Here is a 26,538-nt window from a genome sequence, read left to right on the forward strand (position 1 = left end):
CGGTTAAACGTCTGCCTTCAGCTCAGGTCATGATCCCAGGATCCTGGGATCGAGTCCTCCGCGGGGAGCCTGCTTCTCCCTCTGCCTCTGTCTCTCTCTCTGTCTCTCATGAATAAATAAATAAAATCTTTAAAAAAAAAAAAAGTCTGAGCCTGACAAAATGTGAAAACTATGCATATGAGCATAATTTATTTGTCCAACTTTGTCTTTCATCTCCTTACCATACACATTTACATTGTCTTCACATCTATTCTGAAAATACTAGTATGATTTCATGCTATACTATTCAGCTGTTACCCATTTTTTGAATGGGCCTTTTTTAAAGTTCATGTGTCATTTGCCTTAGAGTGGGCATAAATTAATACTCTGTTCATTATTGCTGTGGCTCTGTGTGAAAGACTGTTCAAATCTCCAGGGGCCCCTTTTGTTTTGTTTCTTTTGCAAAAAAAAAAGCTTCAGCATTTTTTAAAGTGATATATGCTCAAGTACAAAGAAGAAAGAAAAAACTCTCCCAGATCTGAATACCTAAAATAACCACTGTTAACATTTTATTGAGCATCAGCTGATACCTCTTAGGCATTAAAAAAGGCACACAAGTATATTTTATATGTACACATAAACGCATATATATATTCATATAATACTTTATATTTTTACATCAAATAGATCATGTCTTCTGCTTTTACCTGATTTTACTCAATAGTCTTTCAATAAAAATTATACTTTTAACATATATTTTTAATAATTATTATACATTTTAAATAACCCACTACTAAGTTGACAGTTAAGTGGCTTCTAACTTTTTTGCTATTTTTTTTTTTGCTATATCTAGTTTTCTTATTATTTCTTTTTAAATTTATCCCCACACTATGTGATATAATAAAAATTATGATGGCTAATATTTATTAAATACCTTCTTTATTAAGCTCAATTCTCTCCACATCTTTGAGACAGAAGTCCATTTTATAGATGGTGAAACTGAGGCTTGGGGACGTTAATCCACTTGCCTGGTCTACACCATTAGGAAGTGATGGAGAGAAAAACTAAACCACAGCTTCACAGCCTGGCCCGATTACCTTTTCCAATCCCTTTTTGGCATGCAGTGTTTATCATTGGTAAATGCTAGATTTTGAAGTACCAAAGGCTATTTACTTAATATAATATTGATTGTTATCATAACTATTTGCCTGGCACATAATTATCTGGTAAATATTTGTTATAAAGAATGGAAGGACGCATTCATGCCACTATTTACTCATTCTATTTTATAAGTGAGATGATTTTCTAGAAGTCATTTGCAAATTCTTTATCCTGGTCTCAAAATGGGATTTGGATTACAAAGAGTGTTAAGAAAACAAACCGTGTGTCTGAAATGTCGTGTATATTTATATGGTTATGTTGGCATATGTGTACACGGCAACTGGTTATTGAGCATATGCTTAATACTTCTTATTCATAATTATATCTGATTGTCACTACAGCATAAGTGATAATTTCCCCTATTTTTGGGATGGTGAATCTGAGGCTCAGTGAGGCTAAATAACTTGCCAAAGATTGGGTGCAAGAAGTGATGGGGCCAGGACTTGATTTCACACTGCTCTTACTCCAGAACTCATGATCTTGACTGCTCGGTTATTACTGTAAACCCACATCCCAGTGAATATTTAGTGAGCACTTGGCCTGGTGGTAGCATCGTGCTTGGTGCTTTGGATAGAGCCGTTGTTTAACTCTCCCATCAACACCCTGAGGCCGTTACTATATCAGCCCCCCACTACCTACAGAGGAGGGGTGGAAGCTTGTGGGGCTCACTTATGTGCCAGAGTCCTTGGAATTTGGGAAAGAGGGGCTGCGTCGGGCTGGGCTGTGTGGTTGCAGAGCCCGGATTCTTTGTAACCACCATGGCCCGCATCTGGAAAGATCACTGTTTGATACAATATGAAGCTAAAAAACAAAACAAAACAAAAAACCCAACTAACTAACATCTAATGAATGCCTTTAAAAAGCAAGTTTCATTTGAGGAGGGGAATATGATGTAGAGATTTAGAAGACTTTTCAGGGATCTACAGATTGATGACTAAAGTTTAAGTCCAATTTTATTTCAAAACTTACGATTTACTGGGATAAAAGAGGAATCAGGCAATTGATGGGCTTGCGCGTCAGGTTACTGAAGTCCCCTCCCTGTTCGGAGGTTTTAGAAAGGGAAGGGCATGTGAGTTTTACCCTTCCGCCGTTCAGAATCCTGTGTCTTAATCTGCTTGTGGTGGCTTCGAGGCTGCGAGTAGTGGACTCCAGTGCCCATCAGAGAAAAATCGTCCTTCTCCTCGTGGGCCCTGGGATGCGCTCCAAGTGACAGGACAATTACCCGTAAGTGTGAGGCTCAGTAACACCGTTTGCACACACAGCAGTGGCTCTGTTGAGAGGTCACGGGTTTGAGGGTGCAACACGCCGTCCTTCCAGACCGAATCCAGGCCCTTATTGATGATGACATTAGTTATTAGCACTAATATCACCGTCATCATTATTGGCATTTGCAGGGTTCTGTCTGAAACCCTGAAGAGGTGTATGACCACCTCCTTCTGAGAGGCAGTTTTACAAGCAATAGGTTATAAAATGGTTATATGCTCTTAGGAAAAATTATCACGTAAAATTGCACTTGAGTGCTAGCACTTGAGGTGTTAAGTGACCGGCTGGCTGCCCCTGTACGTAGATGGAAAAGGACTCCTTCTGGAAACCTCTTATCGAAGTGAGTCTGAATCATAACTGAAAATAAGAAAAATTCATGTTTTTACGTTTGGCTTTTGAGGGAGGTACTGACTGTGTTGTATTTCATTTTAAAATATAAAAATAACCTCCACAAAACCTTTCCATCTGTAATGTAGTCCAGCTAATCTTGTACAAAGAAAAAAAAAATTCTGGATTCTCTACTTTTTTCCTAAATTAACTCAGAAGTCTTAAAAATAATTTCTGTGAAAATATAAAAATTTCAGCTTTCTTTTATGTTGAAGCCATTAGACTAGTTCTTTCTATTTCTAGTGAGATAATTTTAATGTATCTGTAAATACTGAAGAAATAACTCGTTTGTAGATATTTTGGCATAATTGTTTGAAGAGGAGATAATCATTCAAAGAAGGAAATTGGAATTTGAGCTGATGTGGCCTCAGTATTTATTGCATCATTAATTCTATTTTTAACTTATTCTTTAAAACAGGAGTGATTTGAATCCTGTGTCTAATACATAACTTAGCATCAGGAAATCATCTTCTATTTTAAAGGTGATGCCCTTCACAGTTTCCTTATCATTTGCTTTATTCATTATATTGACCCATTGACAAAATAAACATGATAATCCCCACTCCACGACTGAATAAAAGATTAGGTTGTCTTGCCCACAGCTGATCACTGGTGGCACCCAGCTTCAGACCCCCTTATTACATCCAGCACTTACTTCTGAAGCAGGGTCGTCTCTCTGTGCTAACATTGTGTTGTGATTCTTAAATTGTGAGTCATTATGGGTGGTGGTGTTTTTTTTTATCATTCTCCTGTGAGTCACTTTTCCAATACTAAAATATTTGTTATAACTTCATTGATAGAAATATCATAGAAAGTCTATATTCATGAACAGAATGCAGGCGGCCTTGTCTCACTCATTAAAGAGCTTATGTATGATTGATCCATGGCACCTGAGAAATGAAAAACTGCGTCTTCCATACAGAATTTCCCTTCTCTTTTGGTTACTACTTTTGGGGCTTTCATTTTAAAACCCAGTTCCTACCTCTTACTGGATTTGGTTTTAGGGCCTGCAGACCCCCTGTCATTACCCACTGGGATGAGGAAAATGGGGGGAGGAGTGCCTTCCCACCTCTCAGCCACTCCCTGTGACCTCACTGCTCCCTTGCCCTGGACCCCGATCCACACAGTTCAGGCTCTCTCTCCTACGCCTCTGCCTGTGCCCCACAGTCATGGTAGCTCACACTCCCTGGGATCCTTCTGCACCCGTCCTTTTACCTACAATTTCTCCTTTAAGGGACACCTGGGTGACTCAGCTGGTTAAGCATCTGCCTTTGGCTCAGGTCATGATCCCAGCGTCCTGGGATCGAGCCCCGCATCGGGCTCCCTGCTCCACGGGGAGCTTGCCTCTCCCTCTCCCTCTGCCTCTCCCCCTGCTTGTTCTCTCTCTGTCAAATAAATAAATAAAAATCTTAAAAAAAAAAAAAATTCTCCTTTAATTCTCACAACAACTCTCTTAGGCAGGTACTAGGATTTTCCCCAGTTTATAGAGAGCAAAGCACAAAAAGGTTAAGTATGGTCACTTAGTAAGTGGCAAAGCTGGGGTTTGAAGTTAAGTCCTCTTGCGCCAGAGTTTCCATTATGGCACATGCTAACAGCTCATTAAAACCCACCCTCAGAAGTTCTGCAGTAGATAAATATGGCTTGGCATCACAGGGGAAGCCGCCGTGCACCCCGTTCTGGTGTCCATGGCAGAGCGGCCTTACTAAGATGGGAATGGATGGCTCTTGCAGGGAAGTTCAGCTTCCCTGAGCAAAGAGTGCAAAGGTCCATTTCCGGATAGACCAGGTTGCTCAGGCTTAGGTGCCATCCATGTAGCATGTCGGCTATGGTGAAGGGACGGAGGGAGGACCGTGACATTATTCTACCTTCTCTCTTCTCTTCCCATTTCCCTTCTGATCCAACAGTGCTGCTCCCCACTCTCACTGGCTCTTCTGGACTCTGCATTTCCGCTGTCGCATTGATGGTCCCCTACTCTGTTGCCTTGTCTCCTTTGTTGTCCTCTGTTGATTACCTGTTACTGCATTGGGTTTTTGGTTTGCTTTCTATCAACATTGTTTGTGAGCTTCATATTAATATTTTTAACTCTAGCTCATTCAGTCTCACTGCTGTGTAGTATCCCATTTTCTGAATACATCTCTAATTGATATTGCCGGAGAATTAGTTTGTCTCCAGTTTCTGTTGTTACAATACTGAAACGATGTTTCTATGCGTGTATATATCTCCTAATGTACATAGGCCAGAGTACACACTTATTAGCAGACTTCCTGGGTCATTAGATAAATGCACTTTCAGCTTTACAGCGTGCTTACAAATTGTTGTCCAAAGTGGTTATACTAATTTATATTCCCACGAGTTGTGTCTGGAAAAACATAAAGCGCCTATTTTTCTCTCTCCTATGTTTTTTAATTATGAAACCTCAGTTGGAAGTATTACTTCATTTTTTTTCATTTATCGTTGATAAGAGTATCACCGATTCATCTTATAAAGAAACTTCAGTTACACCAAAACACATATATAAGATAACTGCCTTGGCCATGCAAAAATTAATGGAGATAGGACAGTCCTTCCTTGCAGAAGAATTCCAAATAATAAATGTAGGAGGAACAAAGGAAATAGAAAACCAACATCAGAACACCTTGCTGCAGGCAAGGTCCGCTGATAAATGCTGAAATAGTGGGCAGAACTTTAAGGAGAAATAGGATATTTGCATTGCTTCAAATATATCCCCCCAAACATTTACTTATTCTGTACATTTTTTACATACACCCACAAATTCTTTGATACTCATCTAGGAGGTAGAGCTTAATTCCCCTCCTTTAGGTATGGGCTGGACTTAGGGACTCCCTTCTCGTGAATAGGACATAGAAAGGGGAAAACTAATGTAACTGGAGAAATCTGGCAGATGCCACCTTAACCAAGTCATCAGTGTTGACATCACCTCTCATAAGTCACGTTTCTGTCATACCCTCATAGGATGCCTCATAAAGGACACTTCACCCTGTGATATTCTCCCCCCAAATCTATAACCTCAGCCTCATCATAAGAAAACACCAACCAAACACAAATGGAAAGATAAATGTGCCTTGGTTACTTAACAATGTTGACATGAGGGAGCCTGGGTGGAGGGTGTATAAGAACGCTCAGCACTCTGCCACTTTCATAGAAGTCTAAAGTCATTTCAAAATAAAAAGTTTTTGAAAAATCCAGGGAGGGGTTAGAACAAGAACATGTGTTCATATGGTTCATGTGAATAGGGAAAATGTCAAAATGACTAAGTTTTAGTATTGTTGGATAAATAAAACTTCTCTTTATTCCATGTAGACTCAGTACAATTTGTGAGTTGGGTGTTTTTCTGTTTGGTTTTTTTTTTTTAAGTTGCTAATTTATTTGCATTCCTATAGGTCTTACTATTTTAAAGTATTTCATTGCTATGTACTGAAGAAATAAATGTCTCCTGAGCGTTCATGCCTTTTTGTTTTTAAGTTTTATTTTCAGAATTTCGACGTGCTAAGCATTGTACTTCTAAGATAAACAGTAGTTTTTTACCATGAGAGACGCAAAAGGTGGTGTTGATTGCTTTTCTGTTATAAAGATTTATGACATGCTTTCAGCAATAAAAACTGGTATCAGTAGACAGACTCTAAATTTTACATATTTTCAGATCTTGTTAGTTTGTCAATTTGCTTTCAAAGCACATGGGTCATTCATACCTTCCAGCCTCTTACCTGACATATTGATATTTGTAAAGCACAAACCCATAAATCCGTGTCCCTCGTCCTGCATGTAAATAGCTGAAACTGCCCCCCCGCCCCCCCGTTATAACTACGTGTCTTAGGACTTGCCACCAATGGTTTTGGAGGAGGATATGTAAAAAATAGAATCTGTTAAAGCCAGATGTTACTCATTAATTATATTTGAAGCAATATATTTGAAGCAGTGCAAATATCCTATTTCTCCTTAAAGTTCTGCCCACTATTTCAGCATTTTAGACACTGCTGTGCTGTTTTAAGGGTCAGGTGTATATATTTCAACTCATTTGTCCATTGATTCTTACACAGAACTGAAATGAGTGGGGCAGCTGTGTAGACTCCCCAGGATTCCTGCAGTCTAGGAAACACACCCCTGTCTAACCTGGACTCTAGTGATGGAGGCACTTGCTGTCATTGCTGTTGTTCCTTCATTTGTTAAATTTTATATAATGCTAAAATATATAGATCTTGAAAAACCTTTCTACAAATTTCTTCTTAGTGGTACCTATAATTTTAGTCATGTTCTGAAAGCATTCTTTGTTCATAAACACTTGAAAACGTGATTTTTTTTTTCTTTAAAATGTTCTAACATTTCTTTCCATTCCTTTTCCTTCTCTGATAATATGAGAAGTCACCTGTTAGACCTCCATTGGTTCCCTGGCTCCTAAAAAGTGTAAACACGTGTGGCTTGGTGTCAGTGGACAGAGGTGGCTCACAGCTGGCTTCATCCTCCCCCTTCACTCAGCCTCTGTTTCTCAGCTTCCTGGCGCGCTTCTCCTCTCTGCTCCACAATGGCGTCCCTCCCAGAGCTCTTGCCTTCCACATTGTTCTCTCTGCTTCCAGTCTCCTGCCCACCACTCATCCAGAGGGTGCAGATTCGCTCCTGGTCTGGACCGTCTCAGACAGCAGCCCCTGGGCCACCGTGCGCAGGCTGAGGACACCTGTTCTGTATTCCGCTCTCTTGCTGATGCACCTCTCCATCACAGAAGTCCTTCCTTCCTTGAGAATTCATCTCTTTAGCTGTCTGTCGCTTTTCATTGAGACTCCATGAGAAAGGGACATTTAAGTGTATAGGATCACAGGATAGCAAAACATTTAAATATCAAATGTCATTCATATGTACAAACTGCCTTCTACCTTTTTCCCCATCTCCTCGCACCCACCTGCCCCCACGGCTTCATCTGCAGACCTTAGATAGGGCAGGCCGCAGTACAGAATCTCTCCCCAAATTAGTCATTATCCTCACTTTATTATGTAGTTTTAACTTCACCGGTGGTCTGTCATTTGTATTAGTAAGTGTCTTTAAGATGCCATTGCTCTCAGAATAACCAAGGGCCTGCATTTATTCACACGTGAGGCTTGTTTAGTGTTTTCAGCACTGACTTGGGCTTTGGCTTGAGGTTAGGAAGGGTCTGGAGGCTCTTGGCTGTGTTGGACAGTGAAATCAGTTAAAAAACATTTTGGTAGGAACAAGAGATTGGGAGCTAATAAGATGCTATAGATTCATCATATAAGAAAATAATACATAATATCTCTGGTGCTTAGAAGATGGTAAATCAGTGGTAGTAGCAGTTGTTGTTACTAAAAAATCGTGATGATTATGTTCATTATCATTATCATTTGTGAGCACAGTCCTAGTAGTGTAACCAAGCAGGGTGATGTTATTTCCAGATGAAAGTAGATCCCAAATTCCATAGAGTGAAAAGAAAACTATAAATACATTTTCTTACCAAATAATTTTTAAGTTCAAGACTGCCCATACTGTGTTAAAGGGTCTGTTTGTTGTTCTTCCTAGCCTACACAACATCTTGAGACTGTTGTTAATAGTGGAAGAACAGAGAATCTCCCTGGGCAGAGTTCAGAAACTGAGAATAATTTAGGATCCCCTTGGGGTTTCTGCAATGGAAAAAAATTCCCTTCCATGATGCATACTTCATACTTACATTGTTTACCACGTCTAAATTTAGAATGGCAGCACATTTCATATCAGGAGTTCTAACCCAAGGACCTTTGAGGCTAGCTTCTATTTTAGGTGCTGATTTTTAAAAATCAAAGGAAATATAACCATATTAACAACTTTTGCTTATGATACTATGCTTAACTCTGAATCCTGCTTTTGTGAAGTATCAGTTTAGTTGATTACCCTATAAATGTCCCATTAAAATGAGAGTTACCCATAATGGAATCTTGGCTTGAGAAAAGGAAAGCGGTTCTTGGCTATGTCATTACAATGAATTTTGACTCATGAATTTTCTTTGCATTTATCCTTGGCTTTGGCTAGGGGTTTGTCATTTTTGGAGCTTGTGACTATGTTTAAATTAACATCAAACACTTTTTTTTTTTCCAGTTGGCCTCGTACATCTTAAGGCTATGTGTTGTATATATTGTCACATACAATGAAGAGATAAATATTTGTTATTTGGACATGTTTAAATAGAAAGTGATATATATAACTTGGAAAGAAGATGCTTTTAGAGCCTAAAAATTACTGCTTTGAAGGATTTTTTTTCATAGATTCTGTTTTTCTGTGCCTTTGCATTTTTTTATTCATTTAGACAGGAAGCCTAAGCTTTTAACTCATTTGCTGTCTAGACAAATGAAAGCAGCAGGGACTTTGGTGGGTTGCACACGGGTTTGTGCTGAGAAGAAACCTGCTAACATCATAGAGAGTGAACAGAGGCACTGTGAGGTTTTTCCTTTTGTGTGTACGTCGGTCCAATTATTGACTCAATTCTAATATCAATTTCAAGGTGTGTTTGTATCACATGTCCAAAATGATAGTTCTAAAATAAAGTTGGAAGGTATGAAGTGATTTCACAGTGTGTGAAGTATCAGTTTGTAAAAAACTAAGCAGTCTAATGAGGCTGGGGGTGGCTAGCCTCAGGGATGCTAATTGGAAACAGAGGGCTGAGAATTCGTTGCTAAATTTTAATAGTGAAGTCAGTAGTTTTCACTAGAGCATTTATGGTAAATATTTAGAAAGATTTGCATGTGCTAGCTTACTTTGTATGGTGTTTGCAGCTGTATTTTACCACAGAGCATATAAATTCAGTGACATTCGCCAGAGACCAGTGAAACCCATCCTCTCTTTAACACCACACCTGGCAGAAGGAATCACACAGCCCTTAAGAAAGTTAGGGTCTAGTTGGAGAGAGAAAAAGAAAAAAATGCATGCCTGAATTTTATACTCAATATTCTAAAAAGGAGAAGAGACACTATTCCTGCTTTTGAAGATGACTGAGAGACTTTTTAAAAGACCATTGAACTGGCATTTTAACCTGTGCGTCAAACCCATGGGAAGTCACAGTGAGAAATCATTAACTGTACCCTATTAAAATCCTTAAACAAGAGACCTGAACTAGTCTCATTGATTGAAATATCTTCTCTGTTTCTAATTCAGTGTTTATCCTCGTGCTCTCTTGGGGCACTTCTGAGCAAGAGACGCCCAAATGTGTGTGCTCCTCTCCAGTTCTCTATCAGATGCTGATCTGATGCTATCAACTAATTGTATTGAGGACCACAGCTTAGAGGATTTTGGAGTTGATTTGCTTTTTTTAAAACCCGCTTATTTAATTAAACAAGGGAGTAAGATTTTCTGACTTATTCCCAGGTGTTTGAGACAGTAAGACATCACCAGGATTGACGGAATTTATCCTTGAGTCAGCTACTACCTTCCTAGATAAATTGAATTCCATCAAAGCCAAAGATGACTCTTGATGTAGTAAGTCATAATATACTAACAGTATTTTTAGGGAGGATCATAGATAATATGTAGACCTGAGAGAGAATATTTATAATGTTGTAGGTCTGTTTTGCATTTATGTAGATCTCTAAAAATTCTTCCTATGCTCCTCCTTCATGGCATGTTCCCATATCCATCACTGCCCTGTCACCGCCCTTCCCCACCCTGTCCCATTGTATTGAATCAGGAACATATTTGTGCTCTGTGTTAATTCATAAGTGTTTCTCTTGTCAGAGTCTTGATAGGATTGTTATTGCTCCCTGGTGGCATTTCATTCCAAGTGCAGTGAAATCTCTTGTACTTGCCACTTGGATTAGAATGAAAGTTTTACATGGACAGAGGGTGCAGAGATGATGGTTTACAGAGGGAAAGTCTTTGCAGGGAACTTTCACTTAAATTAAATTTTAAAGCAAAACAAGCTTTTCTTTTTTAAGGCATTGATTTTCTAAAAAATAAATTAACCATCGACAGTAGAAGTTACATTATTTTTGGTGTGCTGGAAAGTAGTCAGTATCCTGAGTGATGTCAGATACTGAAAACCCAACTCGAGAGCAAGATTTTACCAACTAAGGCTGTCCTGGCAAAATCCTGAATTTACTCTGTAGGAGCCCATGAAGTCATTACCTCACCCGTCACTCCCCTCCATACAAAGGAAAGATGCCGGGAATGCTGTGGGGCAGGGGGACTCCTCCGGCCCCTTCAAAGAGTCCTCCCTGCCATTACCTTACCTGCCAGCTTCCCAGCAAGATAAATGGAAGCACTGTAGCTTGAAGGTGCCTTGGTTAGAATGAGATGCAGTAAGGTCTCTCTGTTCTTTCCAGACATCATAGATCTGATAGTACTTAAAAGGAAGAATAGAGTTGGTGCCCTGCTGACTAAATTGTCCTCCAGAGGAGTATTAGTTACAGAGCTTCTTTGTTAACTAGGCTGAATGTTTAAACCACTGTTGAACTTCTTTTATTAGCATGTTTTAAGATAGCTATGCATATGGATACCCTAAGCGTCTGCAGGGCGGGAATATTTCTCTATAATTTACATATAAAAGTTACGTGTATGTATAATAGTAATATAGAAATTACATCTTTTTATTACTCTTCTGTTACACTGAGGTCTAGTCAGCCCTGAAATTCTGATGACATGTGAGCACTGAGAAAGTCACCGTTTTTATATTTTTCTCTTGGTATTTCCTCGATCAGCTTGTTGAATAACAGAAATGTTTTTCATGCTTTTGCAGCTTGACTGAAGCCTTCTTAACACCCATCCATGTCACTTGTTCAGCCATAACTTGGAATTTTAAGGGAGGACAGGGAAGGAATTTATAGGTCATGTGGAGAATTTTACAAATTTCCAAGTAACAATTTGGGGTGTTGTTTTTTTTTATGAAGAAAGATTTGCATAAGATTATTTAACTTCAAATAATGATGTTTTAAAAAATCAAATCTATGTCAGGTCTTTTCTGTGTTTAATCCCATATGTAGTATAATAAAAGAGAATGGTTTTATATCTAGTTATCTACCGTTTTCTTTTTCTCCAAAGAAGCATCAAATCCTATTCTCCCCGCCCCTCCCCGCCCCAACTGATTTTGTCTGATTGACCCTTTGTTTATTAGTGATACACATTCGTGAGGTATTAAGGGAGTGCGTCTGCACCTGGAGCCCACCAGCCATCCTCACTGGGGGCGTCCCTGGGTGATTGGGATACCTGCAGAGAGAGCACGGCTCTCTCTGGCTCCCATTCAGTGTTTCCCCGATGGATGCAGCCGTGCGGCCAGCGCCTGTTCTTGGGGAAGCGCCGACAGGTCCTGCTGGGCAGCGTGTCACCACGAACTTCAGCTGGGTCCCGTCTCTCTCTTTACCCCAAGGGAGAGGCAGCGGCCGTAGAGGCTATACCAGGAATCCCGCCGCTCTCTGAATCAGGGGTTGGCACACTTTTCCTGAAAGGGCCCCATGGTAAATATTTTAGGCTTTGCGGGCCACGGGGTCTCTGTAGCAGCCATGGGCCACACAGAAAGGAATGGCGGGGACAATGTTCCAGTAAAACCTTACAGACACTGAAATTGGAATTGCAAGTATTTTTCATAGATCACAGAGTATTGCTCTTGATTTTTTTTTTTTTCAGTCGTTTAAAAACATTCAGCTGGTGGCAAAGCAAAAATAGGCAGGGTCCAGTTTGAGCCCCCAGCCAGAGGCTGCAATGCTTTGAAGAGCCCCTCTGGGGGTCCCTCCGCACTTCTGTGAATTGGTTACATCAAGTTAGGAAGGGAGGGACTTAAAGAACCATCCAGGACTCCAACCACTCTTCCCCACCCCGGCACCCATCCTCACTCTGAGGCTGTGCACGTGAGGAGTCAGCCGTTTGCCTGGGGAGGGAGGGAGGGAGGGACCGATGGAACTTGCCCTGTTTTCTCTTTCAGCAAGTCAGTGTGTGTGCACATGTACACTCTGCTGGCTTCAGTGTTGTTTCTAGAAAATCAGATACTTGCCTTGATTTCTGAAGTGTGAGTATTTTCTCCATTGTATGTAGCATGTCACTTGCTTAATAACCTTCCTGTGTTTCTGACCCTGCTTCGCAAAAGCTGTGTTCAGTTCAAAGAGTCTGAATCGAACTGTTGTTGAACCCAGTAGTCAAGTCAAATACAGTGTTTTCGCAGCTGAATATGTGCAAAATCATGCAACTTGTGTGCCCTGGGTAGAAATGTTTACTTTTTTCCTCTGGATTCTGAAAATACGATTCCGTTAGCCCCATTTCATTTTGGAAATTTAATGATACTTTCTCAAGTGGTGATGTGTTCAATCTACGCTGTGACTATTATGTTTGTTATTCATAAGCATGGTTATATGACGTTGAAGAGTACTCTCTACTTAGATGTTATTCTTCTTAGCATAAGAAATTTTTGTTTTTCCGTAACATTCATTTTTATGAGGCTTTCATAGCTATTTAGAAGGTATTTTTTAATCATTGGCAATTTTGCTATTAAAAAAAAGAGAAGTTAATTATATGATATAGCAGATGGTTAACAGATAAACTTTCCAGGAGACTGGGATCCTCATCCTGAGTTTGCTTTTTGACATTTGGGGGGACCCTGAAGAGCTACAACCAGCTGTGCTTTACCTGCTCCCTTTTGTATTTGCTGGTCTAGATTCATTCTTCAGATCCTAAGCATCCACCTGCACCAGTTTTCCAAGCCCTAGTTTTAGACGTCCCTGTAGTAAGCAGTGAGGTAAAATTAATAAAGTTGAATGAGTCGAGGGTATAAATTAGAATTGAATATGCTTTGTAGACTGTAGCATCATCCAGCATTTCTGATCCCGTTCTGTAGCATTTAGTCCTAGATCATCAAGACACGTAATTGTATACCACACCGCAGCCCTGAGAGCCCAGCCGCACCGGCTCTGTGCCCTGCCTGGGTCTGCAGACTCTTGTGACCTGGGATCACAGGCCGGCCCTGGCCGACTGAGCACCTGCTGGGTGAGCGGGACTGCGGGTCTGTACAGTGGGACTGGGCGCCATTCTGGGCCCCGGTGCCACGGCGGTGAGGAAGGCCAGACTAAAGTCTCTCCTCCTTTCAGTCTGACGAGGGTGCAGAAGCCTGTTTTTCTCCTTTCTCCCTCAGCCTCCCTTCGTCCCCTTTAACAGATGGTTCTGTCCTCAGTGGGGTCACCTTCGACCATAACTGACTAGCTGAGCTTCAGTTTCTGTATCTGTCAAACGGTGATTTTAACAACTGCCTTAGAGGGTGTTAGGAGCAAATTAGTTGGCACTAAAAATTGTTTCTTTAGCTTAAAATTGTTATAAAAAAATAAGGTATAACATTAGGACTCATTTCTGCCAACATAACCTCAAAGGGGTTTATATTCACATTATCATTCAGAAACATACATATTACTATTTTATTATAATGGTGCTTACAGTTACTTAGAATGCAAGAATTTCTCACCACAAGGTTTGGTTAAAATTTTGCTGTTCTGTGGGGCGCCTGGGTGCCTCAGTCGGTTGAGCACCCAACTCCTGATTTTGTCTCAGGGTCGTGGGTCCCACATTGGGCTGCATGCTCGGTGCAGAGTCTGCTTAAGATTCCCTCTCTCCTTCTGCCCCTCCCCCTGCTCACATACACACGCATATGTGCACTCTCTCAAATAAATAAATAAATAATTGCTCTTCCATTAGAATACTATAGTTTGAAATTCAAACAGTCCTTCAATGTTGACTCTAAATAGAAGGATCCGGAACAGTAGTTTTCAGTGTTGAAGCCACCATTCCATTCAGATGGTAAGTCACCACCTCAAGTGCTGTTTCCTGTGACTCCTTGAACATGTGTGTTGGACTAGGTGCTGGCAGCTTAAAGGAAAGCTGTCAGATGGCTTTATGAAAGAGAGGTACAACTTTATTTACTTTTTGGGGCTGGAACAGATCTTAGGGTTCAACTCACGAGAGACCTCCTGGAAGTCTTCTAATAGCAAGTGGCCACACTCTGAATTTTGGGAATTATCTAAGAAAAACTATCTCTGAAAGGGACACTGTTAGGATTTTTAAATCATTTTTTGGTCAGGTATGGGTCCGAGTGTGTTACTCCATAAATATATGGTGTTTCTTTCTTTCTTTCTCAGGACCTGTCTGGCTCCATCGATGACCTCCCCACGGGAACGGAGGCAACTCTGAGCTCAGCAGTCAGTGCGTCTGGGTCCACGAGCAGCCAAGGGGATCAGAGCAACCCAGCTCAGTCACCTTTCTCTCCGCACGCATCCCCCCATCTCTCCAGCATCCCTGGGGGCCCATCGCCTTCTCCTGTCGGCTCTCCTGTGGGCAGCAACCAGTCGCGATCTGGCCCGATTTCTCCTGCAAGTATTCCAGGTATTCATTTCTCAGTAACTACTATTTTACTCTGTAGTCAAGACAGACCTAGTGTTCATCGAGAGCAACATGCATGCCACTGCTTTCTTACTGTTGAAAAACCTGGTGATGTGAATTGTCACCAAAGCATTTGAGAGTTCCAGTTCCTAAAGATACGCAACTAATGAATATAAACACTCAATAAAATCACCAATTACTTTAATATTTTTGGCTTGGACATTCACCTCATGCTAGAAAATTATTTATTCTTAGCGAATTTTGTAGTGCTTCTGTTCACTAAGGTGCTCTGTTGGTAAGTGCCACCAAGGTGAGACTGTGTGCGAGGATTGGCCTTAGTTTGTATGGTTCTGTTTAATTTATGCCAGGACGGATATTGTGTAGCCCATGTTTCGTGTTTACACTCACCTGTGTTTTACTTGGCCCGCACACATTCGGGTCCTTGTTACTGATAGAAACGGACCTTCTGATTTTGATACAAGGAGTTCATGTTCCAGTTAACTCTTGCATTCGTATTTCAGTGGTCTCACTGCTTCTGTATCTTCTGCTTCCTTTATTGTGTACGTAGGCTTATTTGTCTGTCATGTCCAGCTTTCTTATGTCAGCATCACCCATTTCTTGTATCAGCAAACTAAATGTAAATTTTTTCCCTTGTAACTTTTGCGAGCACAGTCTAGGTGGCTGCCAGAAAGTGCCTCTTACTAACCTATTAGAACTATATTAAATTGCTGATAAATTTTCTAATAGTTTACTCTGTTCTCTTGAAAGCATGGATGGTAGTTTTATCCCTTCTTACCGTTTTCTTTCTTTTATATTTAAAAAAAGCTCATGATGGAATGTTTTATATATAAGCATATATATAAATGTATAGAACATGCTAATCGTGAGACATAACTATCAAAGAATACTCATGAACCCACCATCCAGTTTAAAATTGGAGTATCACCAATGTTGTGTGTCTACCTGTGTGTTCCTCCCTTCTCTTCAGGTTTCTTCCTCTCCCCTGCCCCAAATACTCTCTGAATATTTTTTAATGGTTCTTTTTGGGGTTTTTTGAAGAATTTTATTGCAAAAATTCATAGAGTATATATCATTAGTTTTGTTTAGTTTTGAGATTTATAGAAATGTATTTATAGAAACATACTTAGAATGACTGTATCATTTTTCAGCCAAGCTGAGACACTTTGGGGGCAGGAAGGGTTGCTATTAATAATTACAAGACAATAGGCATAAACTAGGAAGGTTCTTGGCACAACAGGAAATGTGGTTACCCCATTTGTACTGTACTGTAAATGGTCTCCTAGAATTTACTTATTTAACTAAATATTCTGTTTCTAAGATTCATCCATATTTTAGAAAACAGCTATAATTTCGCACATTTTGATGAAGGCATTTTGATGTTAACCTTTCTTTCAAAAAAGAATCTCTGTCCTCACAGAGATTATATAGTAAAACCTGGATTTATCTGCTTTTAATATTTTTTAAAGCTATGAATACTCTATATTTCAGAATTCCTTAGGCAATTTTTGGTTATGAGATGGTTTTTGAAGCATCACTTACCTAAACATTGGAAAGTCATATGTAAAATACTGTATTTGTCGAGCAAGAACGCGCTGCTTTCTAAATTGGATCAAAAGGACTTTTCTTAATAACTTCGATGAAGACTTTTCTGAGATATAAAGATATTGTAGTTTTTCATTTAAAATTCCTGACACAGGTAATTCACAATCTGATGATTTGCATATATACGTTTTATCATTCCGATGGGGATTTTGAGGCTTCCTCCTCACTGTTTGGATTTTGATGTGGTGTAGAACACATCCCCCAAGAAACGAGCTCGCTTGGGACACATGATAGCGCAGATTGTGGAGGAGGTAGCTCAGCAGGGGCACTGGCTTCAGCGTCTGCTGCTTTGTTCACTCATGCGCAGGGTTAAGTTGGTCAGCGGATGACGCTTCTGATGACCCATTAGCCCCATCTCAACAAGTCACGGCAGGTGGGGGCCTGGATAGGATTCTCTCCGCCTGCTTCCTGGGAAAGGAAGTTTTTAGTAGAAAGCTCTCAGGTTTCTTGGAAATGTTGTTTAAAGCATCCAGTTCGTTTTTAAACTTGGGTCCAAAATGCGAACTGCTCGGGGCCTCCATTTTCATTTCACCGCACACTTCCAGGCCGCTCCTCTGCATCGCCTGGTTCAGGGAAGAGATGCCACAGCAGAGGTTCCATCTGGGGGGGAGGAAGGCTCTTCCAGTAGATCCGTAACCACGTTTGCTGAAGGCAATGGGGTACAGAGTCGTGGAATTGTATACAGCACGGCAAATGGAATGTCTCTTTCATGTTCATGTTACTGTAAGAGGAATAACCTCCTGGGAAATCTGGTCGGCAGTTTTGACACCTGTTCCCTGTTCTCCTGGCTGGAATCACAGATTACATTTCAGCGGGATGGACTTTCATAATCATCTGATATCACCTCGTCATTTTACTGGCGCTTCCTCGTTGTGTAACCTTGGACAGGCCTCTAAGCCTCTCTGAGCCTCAGTTTCTGCATTTGTAAAGATAATAACTGTATCTCTTAGGGTTCCTGTAAAGTTTGAATGTGTTAATGCACATGAGGCAGGTACAGGGTCAGCACTCAGTGCATGTGAACTGTTGTTGCGTACGGTTATTATTACCTGAGACCTAGAGGCTTGCCCCCGTGATTACCGCCCAGACCAGCACAGTTGGTTTGGGCAGCGAGTCTTCTGATTCTTAATCCAGCGGTGTTCTTGTTCAGTTCAGAAGACACGCATGTAAAGTTTCCAGTGATGACTTGCTGGGTTTACTGAGGTCACTCAGTAAGACTGCCTTCAAGCGAGCCATGAAAGCATAATGTATTTTCACAAAGTTGAATCCATGTTTCTTCTAACTGGAAAAAAAAAAAATGGTAAGTTAGTGGTTGATCTTCTTGGGGATTGGGTCTGAGAAGGCCAAGAGGAGACCAGAAGACAAGGGGAAAACAAGAATCCATACCCTTGCTTCATTTAGATCCTAGGCAAATTGATTGTTGTGTAATGTGATGGGCAGTCAGTCTAACATAAAATTTAACGATAGAGGTAGTTTAAAATCCAGGGTTATTTCTCATACTTTTGCATGTATCGAGATAGCATCAACTAACTGGTCAGTACACCCTCTTAGTGGCCAGGTGCAGTCGAGCAGGTTGCTCACGGACAAGGACATGGGCCAGAGGGGTAAATGAGAGTGAAATTCAAGCTGCTTTCCTTGGGAAGGGGCACCCTTTTTTAATTCATACAGAGGAGCCACACATCTATCTTGCCCTGGACCTCTTGGTGGTCATCCTCCATGGCTTGCATCCAGATACTACCTGTTTCTCCTCCTCTGTTCCCAAAGCTAAGCCCAGGGACGTTCAAACATCGGTTTTTGATAGATGTTCATCACAAACCTTGTATGTTGTTATCTGAAGGGGATTTGTTAAAAATCATGAAGGTTTTTGTTTGAAAAAAATTTTGGTCTTCTCTTTCCCTTCACCTAGCCTATATGCTCTTGTTTTTTTTTCTTTTTTCAATGGATTTGTGTGAACTTGGTCATAGGTAATAAAACCACGTTTTAGAGATGGTCATAAAGTTGATTGTTCCTTTTTTATTTAACCAAATGCAAAGACACCTTCCCTTAGAGAATCATTAGGCCCATTTAGTAGTCTCACCTTCTCCTGTTCCCATCCCTAGTCCTCATGTTGAAGTTTTGTGAATCCATCCATTAGATCCTAAGCCCGATGTACGGTCTAACGCCATTTGCTCCTGAGTCTGTCCTGGTGAAGTACGGATATCAGGTGGCGATGGCCCGGTGTCCCACCCAAGGCAGGAGACTCCCGACTGCTGCTTTGGGAATGTGTGATTGGACTTTCCGCCCCCCCTTTTTTTTTCTGTAATATTGTGCTTTCTTTCTCCCTGTTCCCTCCTCTCGTTGCCAGCACTAACTTGTTTCTTCTGACCTCGCTTCTCTTCCATTACCTCCTGCTCTAGATTGCTCCTGCCTCTCTCCGTGTGTCACAGATTGACTCTTTCACTCATTGTCTCCGGCAAGTCATTGTTAAAACGCGCAGCTGGTGTGTAGCCGATAGCCGCGGTGGGGTAAAGCCAAACTGTCGTGGGGCTTCTTCCTACTGTTGCCTCCCAGGGTTTGTGAAAAAAAAGAACAATCATTTTTCTCCATCTCTGTCCTGGTAAATGAAATTGACAGCTAATGAGAACTATTACAGAGGTAGATAAACAAAAGCCCAGGAAAGCATCCCAAATGGCTGAATCTGCTTCTTGCCTGTTAAACCATTTCTCCACCCACTGCACATTTGCCCTCCTGTCCTGTTGCCTCCCAAACATTGTGAGTGTCATGGGGACGGCTGCTGTGATACATGCTGGCACCGCATCGGCCCTGGCACTGCCCTCGCTCAGTGGGGCTTTTCCTTCCTGCATTCTTTTGAAAAGCAGGATGGAGATTTTCTATGGTAAGTAGCCACATGGATTCTCCCTTTGTTTGCACATTCCTGGGCTCCAGCCCTGCGGCAGTCGGCAGTCCGTAGTCAGAAGTTAAGGGTTTCAGCCCCGTCGTTCAATGTAAACAAGCATTGGAGAACCAAAATGTGTACGTTGTACGTTTCCCCCAGTGCCATGATACGTTTCCTTGTTTCTCCTTTTTGTTTTCATTTCTCCCTCCTCTTTATATTGGTGTATTTATATTTAGAGACAGAAACGAAGTATCTTCATCTTTCTAATTGGTAGTGCGCATGTATATACACATTTAAATCAGGCAAATCTCACGTCGGGTGCAATTGATTTGAAAGGTCTGATGTTAGACATGTGGTTTCCCTTCTAATAAATGATCCCGTTGTACTTTTGCTGCTTACTGGCTCACATCCTAGAGTTATTTACCTTGGTTTTAGGAAAATAAACGATTGGGTCTTGCATGTATTGTGTAGGTCTGACACGGGGCCTCATTCGTCCCCACACGTAGCAAAGCTGACACAGCACAACATCAGAATGCATAGCTGTTGCCAGAAGATTTAGTGGGTGTTAATTTCACTTGTCTTGCCTCCAGAGCCAACCATGCCCGTTTACTAACAAAGCAAAAATGTAAATAAGCCCAACTTTTTTTTAATTTTTATTTTATTGGCCAAAGGCTTTTGTCAGCTTTTTCCTCCATGTGCTGGAAGCAGCAACAGTGTTAAATATTAAGAAGGGTGAGCATACAGTGGAGAGTGGTGATGGGCAGGCAGAAATTAACTGTTCATAGCCTGATAAACATTTTTGTTTATAAAAACTTTAAATGTTCCACTGCTGAGAATATTCATTGGTTTTGTTAACAGAGCTCTAAGGATAGTAACTGTAAATCCCTGAATAGATTTTCTCCCTTTTTTTTTTTTTTTTAGCATTTGGCATCTGCACCAAGTCCAATTTTAGGTGGAGTTAAGACCCTTTCATCTGACAGCAGAAGGGCTATTGATTATAATAGGCTAGGACCAAAGATACAAATCTAGGTATTCATGTTGGTGTCATGATGAATAGATGTTTGTTTTTCATGGTCATTCCTTCTGGCTTCGTCCTGGATCTTTATTATAAGACTAATCAAAGACCCCATCCTCCTGGCCGTCGTCAACAGAGATAAAGTTTCATCAAATATGAAAGTAAAATTCTTTCTTTTTGAGTTTTATGTGCCTTGCTGTTTGAGGTCTCGCCTCTCACATCGCCCTTTCCAGCTTGACTGCCGGCCAGAGGAGAGCGAGAGAGAGAGAGAGAGAGAGAGCGGGCTCGCGCGCATGAGAGGCTGTGGGTCAGGGCGGTTTAAGAGCTGAGAGACCGTGAAGGAGGAGGGTGAGGTGGACCGAAGTCTTTCATTAATCTTTCAAGAGCGGTCCTCATCGCTCCGATCTTTTGCTATTCATGCCTCCCTCCTCTGGAAGCTCTCCTTTCCCTCCCTCTGCAGTTCGCTGGAGCATTTCCCCGGGTGCACACACACACAGCTGCTTCCGGGGAGCCTCCTCCAGGCGCACACACCCCTCCCCCCAACACACACTCCGTGCCCCTTGACCTGTGCAAACTCACACCCGGCAGATACCTTCAGTTGCTGTCCTTCGAAAAGGATCACAGGTTTTAAGAGCCTGTAGAATCGGTTTGCCAGAGATCACCCTTCCACTCTCTTAAAGCACCAGTTACTTTACAGTTAAGCCTGATTTCTCTGAAGCATTATCATGTCAGTTCCTGGATGGTGAGTGATGCATCCAGCATACCCAACCAGTCCTAATGAATTTGTACCCCTCAGGAAAATCTCAGATACTAAAAGAATGAATTCCAAAAAAGGTGGCACATGTTCGATTAAATATGGAAAATGACTCTTTTAGGGCAGCACTGTGGTATATCCTATGTAAGTGCTCACCTGCTTCTACCCTCCGCTAAGCCAAGTGAGAGCTAGGATGTCTGTGGGAGCTGATAGAGCTGCAGATACAAACAAGAAGACACTGTGGTCAAAAAACTAATTTTCTTGCTTAATTTGACATTCAGACAAGCAGATTCTGGAAGGATGCTATAATGGGAAAGAGAAAAATGAATTGCATTTAGGAGTTAGTCATAGGCTGGAGTGAACAGGAAGGATTTTAGTGAGAGGAAATGATAGTTCCTGCTCTAATTTGTCAAGATTAGTACCTACAAAATGAACACCAGAGGGTGCAAGCCGTATCTCTCGATTTTTTTTTTTTAATCCATTCCCCTTGGATTTTTAGAACTCTTAGGGCTGAAAGCCTAACCCATCCTAAATAAAGAAATTTTCCACTTTTTAGTTTATCTTTGCTTAAAACGCAGGGTAAAATTCTGAATTTCTCCCACTCTGTGTGAGTGGTTCTAGCCCAGTTTCCTGTCATGGTCCCATCAGGAGCATCTGCCTCGGAGATGTCACTGCAGGGAGTGACACATTTTTTACTTGAAAGTGTGCACAGTCACCCTACCTGGTAATCTTATTTTAAAACATCTATCAAGTGCCCCGTTTTGGCTTCTCTCGAAGTAGAAATCTTCCAACAGCTTGTTGCAAGGAAGATGCATGCTGCTTATTGGCAAGCTGAGCAGGAAAAAAAAAATTCTTAAACACAAAATGCCATTGATATATCCTTGTTTTTAATCTGTGGCAGCCTGGAAACCATCAATTCAGCAGTTCTACAAACCATGGAGAACTTCAGCCAGTATTTTTTTTTCCCTTACAAAGTAAACTATTTGTATGTTATACGAAACAGTAATTTCAGATCCGTTCCAAATGATGCTTAGCAGTACTTAAGAAAGCAACAATATATTTTGTCTTTGAGAGAGATGCAACTGCATTTCTGTAGGGCTTAGACACTAGAGCCTTCCCCTTTAGGGTACTGATTTAAAATTCAGACCAGGAGCCGTGTTATGGAGACTCAGCACTTTGTTGACATCGTGGTTGTTCTCCTGCTGTGTCTAGAGGGCAGGCTCCCCACTGCTGACCTCAGCCAGATCCTTGCATTCTAAACAACTGGGGTTCTGAGCTACCCTTTTGAGGCCCCTTCTGACCCAAGTCAGGTATTCTGGTAATTGGGGAATGAGTATTTCTTCTTTTTTTCAAAAGCAGAAATTGTTTTCAATTCTTCCAGTCCAATCAATTTCAAATTAAACCTATTCCACTCCTTCTTCCATATTCAGAAGTAAGAGAATATTAGGATTTTCTCAAAATACACATTTCCAGGTGGTCTTGCTCCCCCTCGCAGTTAAAAATTAAGTTATGCAGTTCAGTTTAAAGTCTCCCTCTCGGTTTCCATTCCCTTTCTTGGGTCTTCTGCCTGCATATGAAAACATAGAAAAACCTATGTCACCAGGGAAATACTTGGTGTCTCCTTCCCACTCGGTGAGAATTGCAGTGACTAATGTGTGTACGTGGCTGATCCAGCAGCCCACCCCCAGTTCTCCGTTATTTTTTTACACTGTTCACGGAAGAAGCACGTCAATCTCCTTGTTGACTGTTTGATTTCAGTTCTTGAGCCGAGCAGACCGTCAGCCCTCTAAACTTGTGTTGAACTGAGTGTTGTTGCTCCTTGAATCAGCAGTGCCCTGCGACTGTCGAAATGCCGTTGGCATTGACCTGCACTGTTCGCTGCCTTCACGGGGAGCAAGGAATTGGAACGGAGGGTACCAAAGCTTTTGTGAACTAATCTTAGCCTGGAAGTAAAAGTTTCACAAATCATTCGACTATGCATTTTGGAAAAAGGTGATAAAATGAGTAGTACTTATGGTCAGGATGTCCCTAAAGCTGATTTCACAAACTTCTGATCTATGTTACCATATTTTCTAAAGGGAATAGATACCAGTTGTGAAGAGAACAAAACCGTTTTACAGCGGGTGTTATGTTTATTTCTCTATGTTCCAATAACCCTGGAGCCAGGATTATGATGATGTGTTGATTGATTATAGCCTGTTAAGTCTCTTACTAATCAGTTTCATCACTTACTCTCAGCTCACACCCTTGCACCTTTGATTTCTCTTCCATAACAGGGTGATATGGGTTGTCATTGACTAATGAAGAACAGAATTGGTTTCGGCATGAGACAAACGGAATGCCGACACCAATCCTAAAATGCATTAATCTTTAATAATTCACATCTGCATGTTTATAAATGATATAACCAGGGATTGTTAATGTTGATATTCTCCCTTCCAAACAGAAAGTGACACAGGAGTTTGTACTTGCAAACTACATTAAATGCATATAGCCGAATGCCAAGAATGTGACCTTGCTGAGGATGCCAAATGTATTAATTCATTGGGTGGCTTTTTGAAAAGTAGCATGTTGTACTTTTGCTGTTGGATAAATCAGGTGATTTCCTGAGGAAGGCCAGCTGGCCCAGTGGCTCATTTTCCTTCCGTCCTTGTTTATCGTTCTCTTTCATTCATTAATTCAGCCAAGTGATGAATACATCTGCTGCTGCGGGCATGTTTTTAGGAACTGGGGAAAATGCATTGAACATGAATGACGAAGGGCCCTGTCCTCATGAAACTTAAATTCTAGTGGGAAAGCTGGGAAATGAGCAAATAAGTATATAATTTATTGTCAGGTATTGTTGGGGGAAAATCGGGTAGTTTCTTTTAGATAGCAGTGATTGGGGAAGGTGTCTCATATTTTTTCTTTTTTAAGATTTTATTTATCACAAGCAGGGGGGGAGCGGCAGGCAGAGGGAGAAGCAGGCTCCCGGCTGAGCAAGGAACCCCATGGGGGACTCGATCCCAGGACCCTGGGATCATGACCTGAGCCAGAGGCAGACACTTAACGACTGAGCCCCGCAGGCGTCCCTAGGGGAAGGTGTCTCTTAGAAATTCATATTCGCACTGAGAACTCAGTGATCAAAGGGCAAAAGCAAGCCGTGTGAATATCTGGGAGAGAGGTATCCACGCGGAGCAGTGAGCAAGCACACAGGCCCTGAATCAGTGGTGTTTTTGGTGTGCTGGGCAGGGGAGACACAGGGAAGTCACTGGGGCTGGAGCACAGTAAAGAGGGGGAGATGGAGACAGAATGGGTAGGCAGTTAGATTGGAGAGTAACCAAGAGCCTGCTTATAAAGGGCTTGTAGGTTATGATCAGGATTTAGGAGCTTACTTTAAGTCTGATTGGAAGACATGTGGCAGGTAGAGAAGGCAGAGAATGGCATCCAATATAGGCTTTAAAAGGATCATTCTGGCTGCTGAGTGGACCGTAGGGGGCGAGGGTGGAAATGGGGAGACGGGCTAGGAGGCTACTTCAGTAGCCTAGGGGAAGTTGGTCATGTCTGGATGTGTGAGTAGCAGAAGGGGACAGAAGGGTTTTGGGCCCTAGGATTGGATTCTCTACAGTGGAAGACAAAGGAGAAATTAGTTTTTAGGGGGGAATCAAGAGTTTGGTTTTGAACATGTTACATTTGAGATGTTTATTAGGCTTCCAAAGGGAGATTTTGAATAGGCAGCTGGTTCTAAGAAGAATCTGGATTCTGAGCAGAGATCTCAGCTGCAGAAGTAAGTTTGTGAGTCATCAGAGTTCTAGATGACGTTACCTAGGGCACCTAGCCTGCATCATAACCACCTTGAGGGCTTGGGAAGGCAGGTGACTGGGCCCCACACCCCGGTTCTGATTCGGTAGGTTTGGGGTAGAGCTGAAAATTTGCATTTCCAACAAGTTCCTAGTTGGTGCTGAAGCTGCTGGTCTGGGACCTGCTGACCTGGGGATTGAGTGAAGGCCAGTGGTTCCCAACCCTGGCTGACAGAACACCCCAAGAGAGGATGGGTGCAAGGCCCAGCCCCAGAGCTGCCAAGTCACCCGGGCTGTCTGCAGTCCTCCACCAGGACTTTTTAAAAAGCTCTCCAGGTGATTCTTATGTGCAGCCAAGGTTGAGAAATACTGAGAGAAGAATTCTGAGGACTGAACCCTAGGGCGCTGAGAAATGTAGAGAACAGGGAAAGGAACAGCCAGTGGTGTAAGTGGAAAACCAGGGAGAGTGTGGTGTTCTGGAAGCCCCGCAAGAAAGTGTTTCTAGAATGTGGAGAGACCCAACTGCGTCCAGGACAGCTTAGCACTTCCCTCGAAGTGTCCCGAGGGCATGTTTTGGAGGGAGTTGGATCTGTGTATGTATTGGTCATAGGAAATTTTATGGATAAATAGCTCGTTTCTTTAGGGCAGCATATTGTAATTTTTTTGACCTTTCTATAAATAGATTGTGATTCAGTTGAAATTATAATGTCACAGGAAGAAAATTCTTGTGATAAAATAACTGCTATATTCTCAGGCCTAACTCAGATATTAATAGAATTCCTAGTTTCACAATTGTTCCTTTAAGTCTATTTCACACAAAATCCAAGAATCGTATCATTTAAATTCTACTTGAAAAAAGACAAAAACCTACATTTTTTGAGAGCTGAACCTATGTGTATAGGTGTTTGTTTTTTTAATGTGGCATCAGTGCCTTTTATTAGAAGTAGTCAGAGGGACATCTCAGCTCTTTCCACAGTTTGGCTATTGTGGACATTGTTGCTATAAACATCGGGGTGCATGTTCCCCTTCGGGTCCCTACATTTGTATCTTTGGGGTAAATGCCCAGTAGTGCAATTGCTGGGTCGTAGGGTGGCTCTATTTTTAACTTCTTGAGGAACCTCCGTACAGATGAATGGATAAAGAAGATGTGTATATATATATATATATATATATATATATATATATATATATACGATGGAATATTACTCAGCCATCAGAAAGGACAAATACTTACCATTTACATCGACATGAATGGAACTGGAGGGGATTGTGCTGAGTGAAATAAGTCAATCAGAGAAAGACAATTATCATATGGCTTCACTCATATGTGGAATATAAGAAACAGCGCAGAGGATCATAGGGAAAG

At 41.5% G+C, this 26,538-nt stretch overlaps 1 protein-coding gene across 12 annotated transcripts in view; it reads left to right on the forward strand.

Annotated features, from left to right (window-relative positions):
* Window positions 1-26,538, forward strand: part of ARID1B (AT-rich interaction domain 1B) — a 425,168-nt gene that overhangs the window by 280,709 nt on the left and 117,921 nt on the right. For all 12 annotated transcript variants that reach the window (XM_081829188.1, XM_081829193.1, XM_081829189.1 and 9 more), the window contains one exon: window positions 14,889-15,132. In XM_081829188.1, coding sequence (XP_081685314.1) covers window positions 14,889-15,132 — 244 coding nt within the window. The remainder of the gene's footprint in view (window positions 1-14,888; window positions 15,133-26,538) is intronic.

Source organism: Leptonychotes weddellii, chromosome 8 (assembly GCF_054177405.1).
Source record: "Leptonychotes weddellii isolate Sample4059 chromosome 8, ASM5417740v2, whole genome shotgun sequence".
In the NCBI taxonomy this organism is placed as follows: domain Eukaryota; kingdom Metazoa; phylum Chordata; class Mammalia; order Carnivora; family Phocidae; genus Leptonychotes; species Leptonychotes weddellii.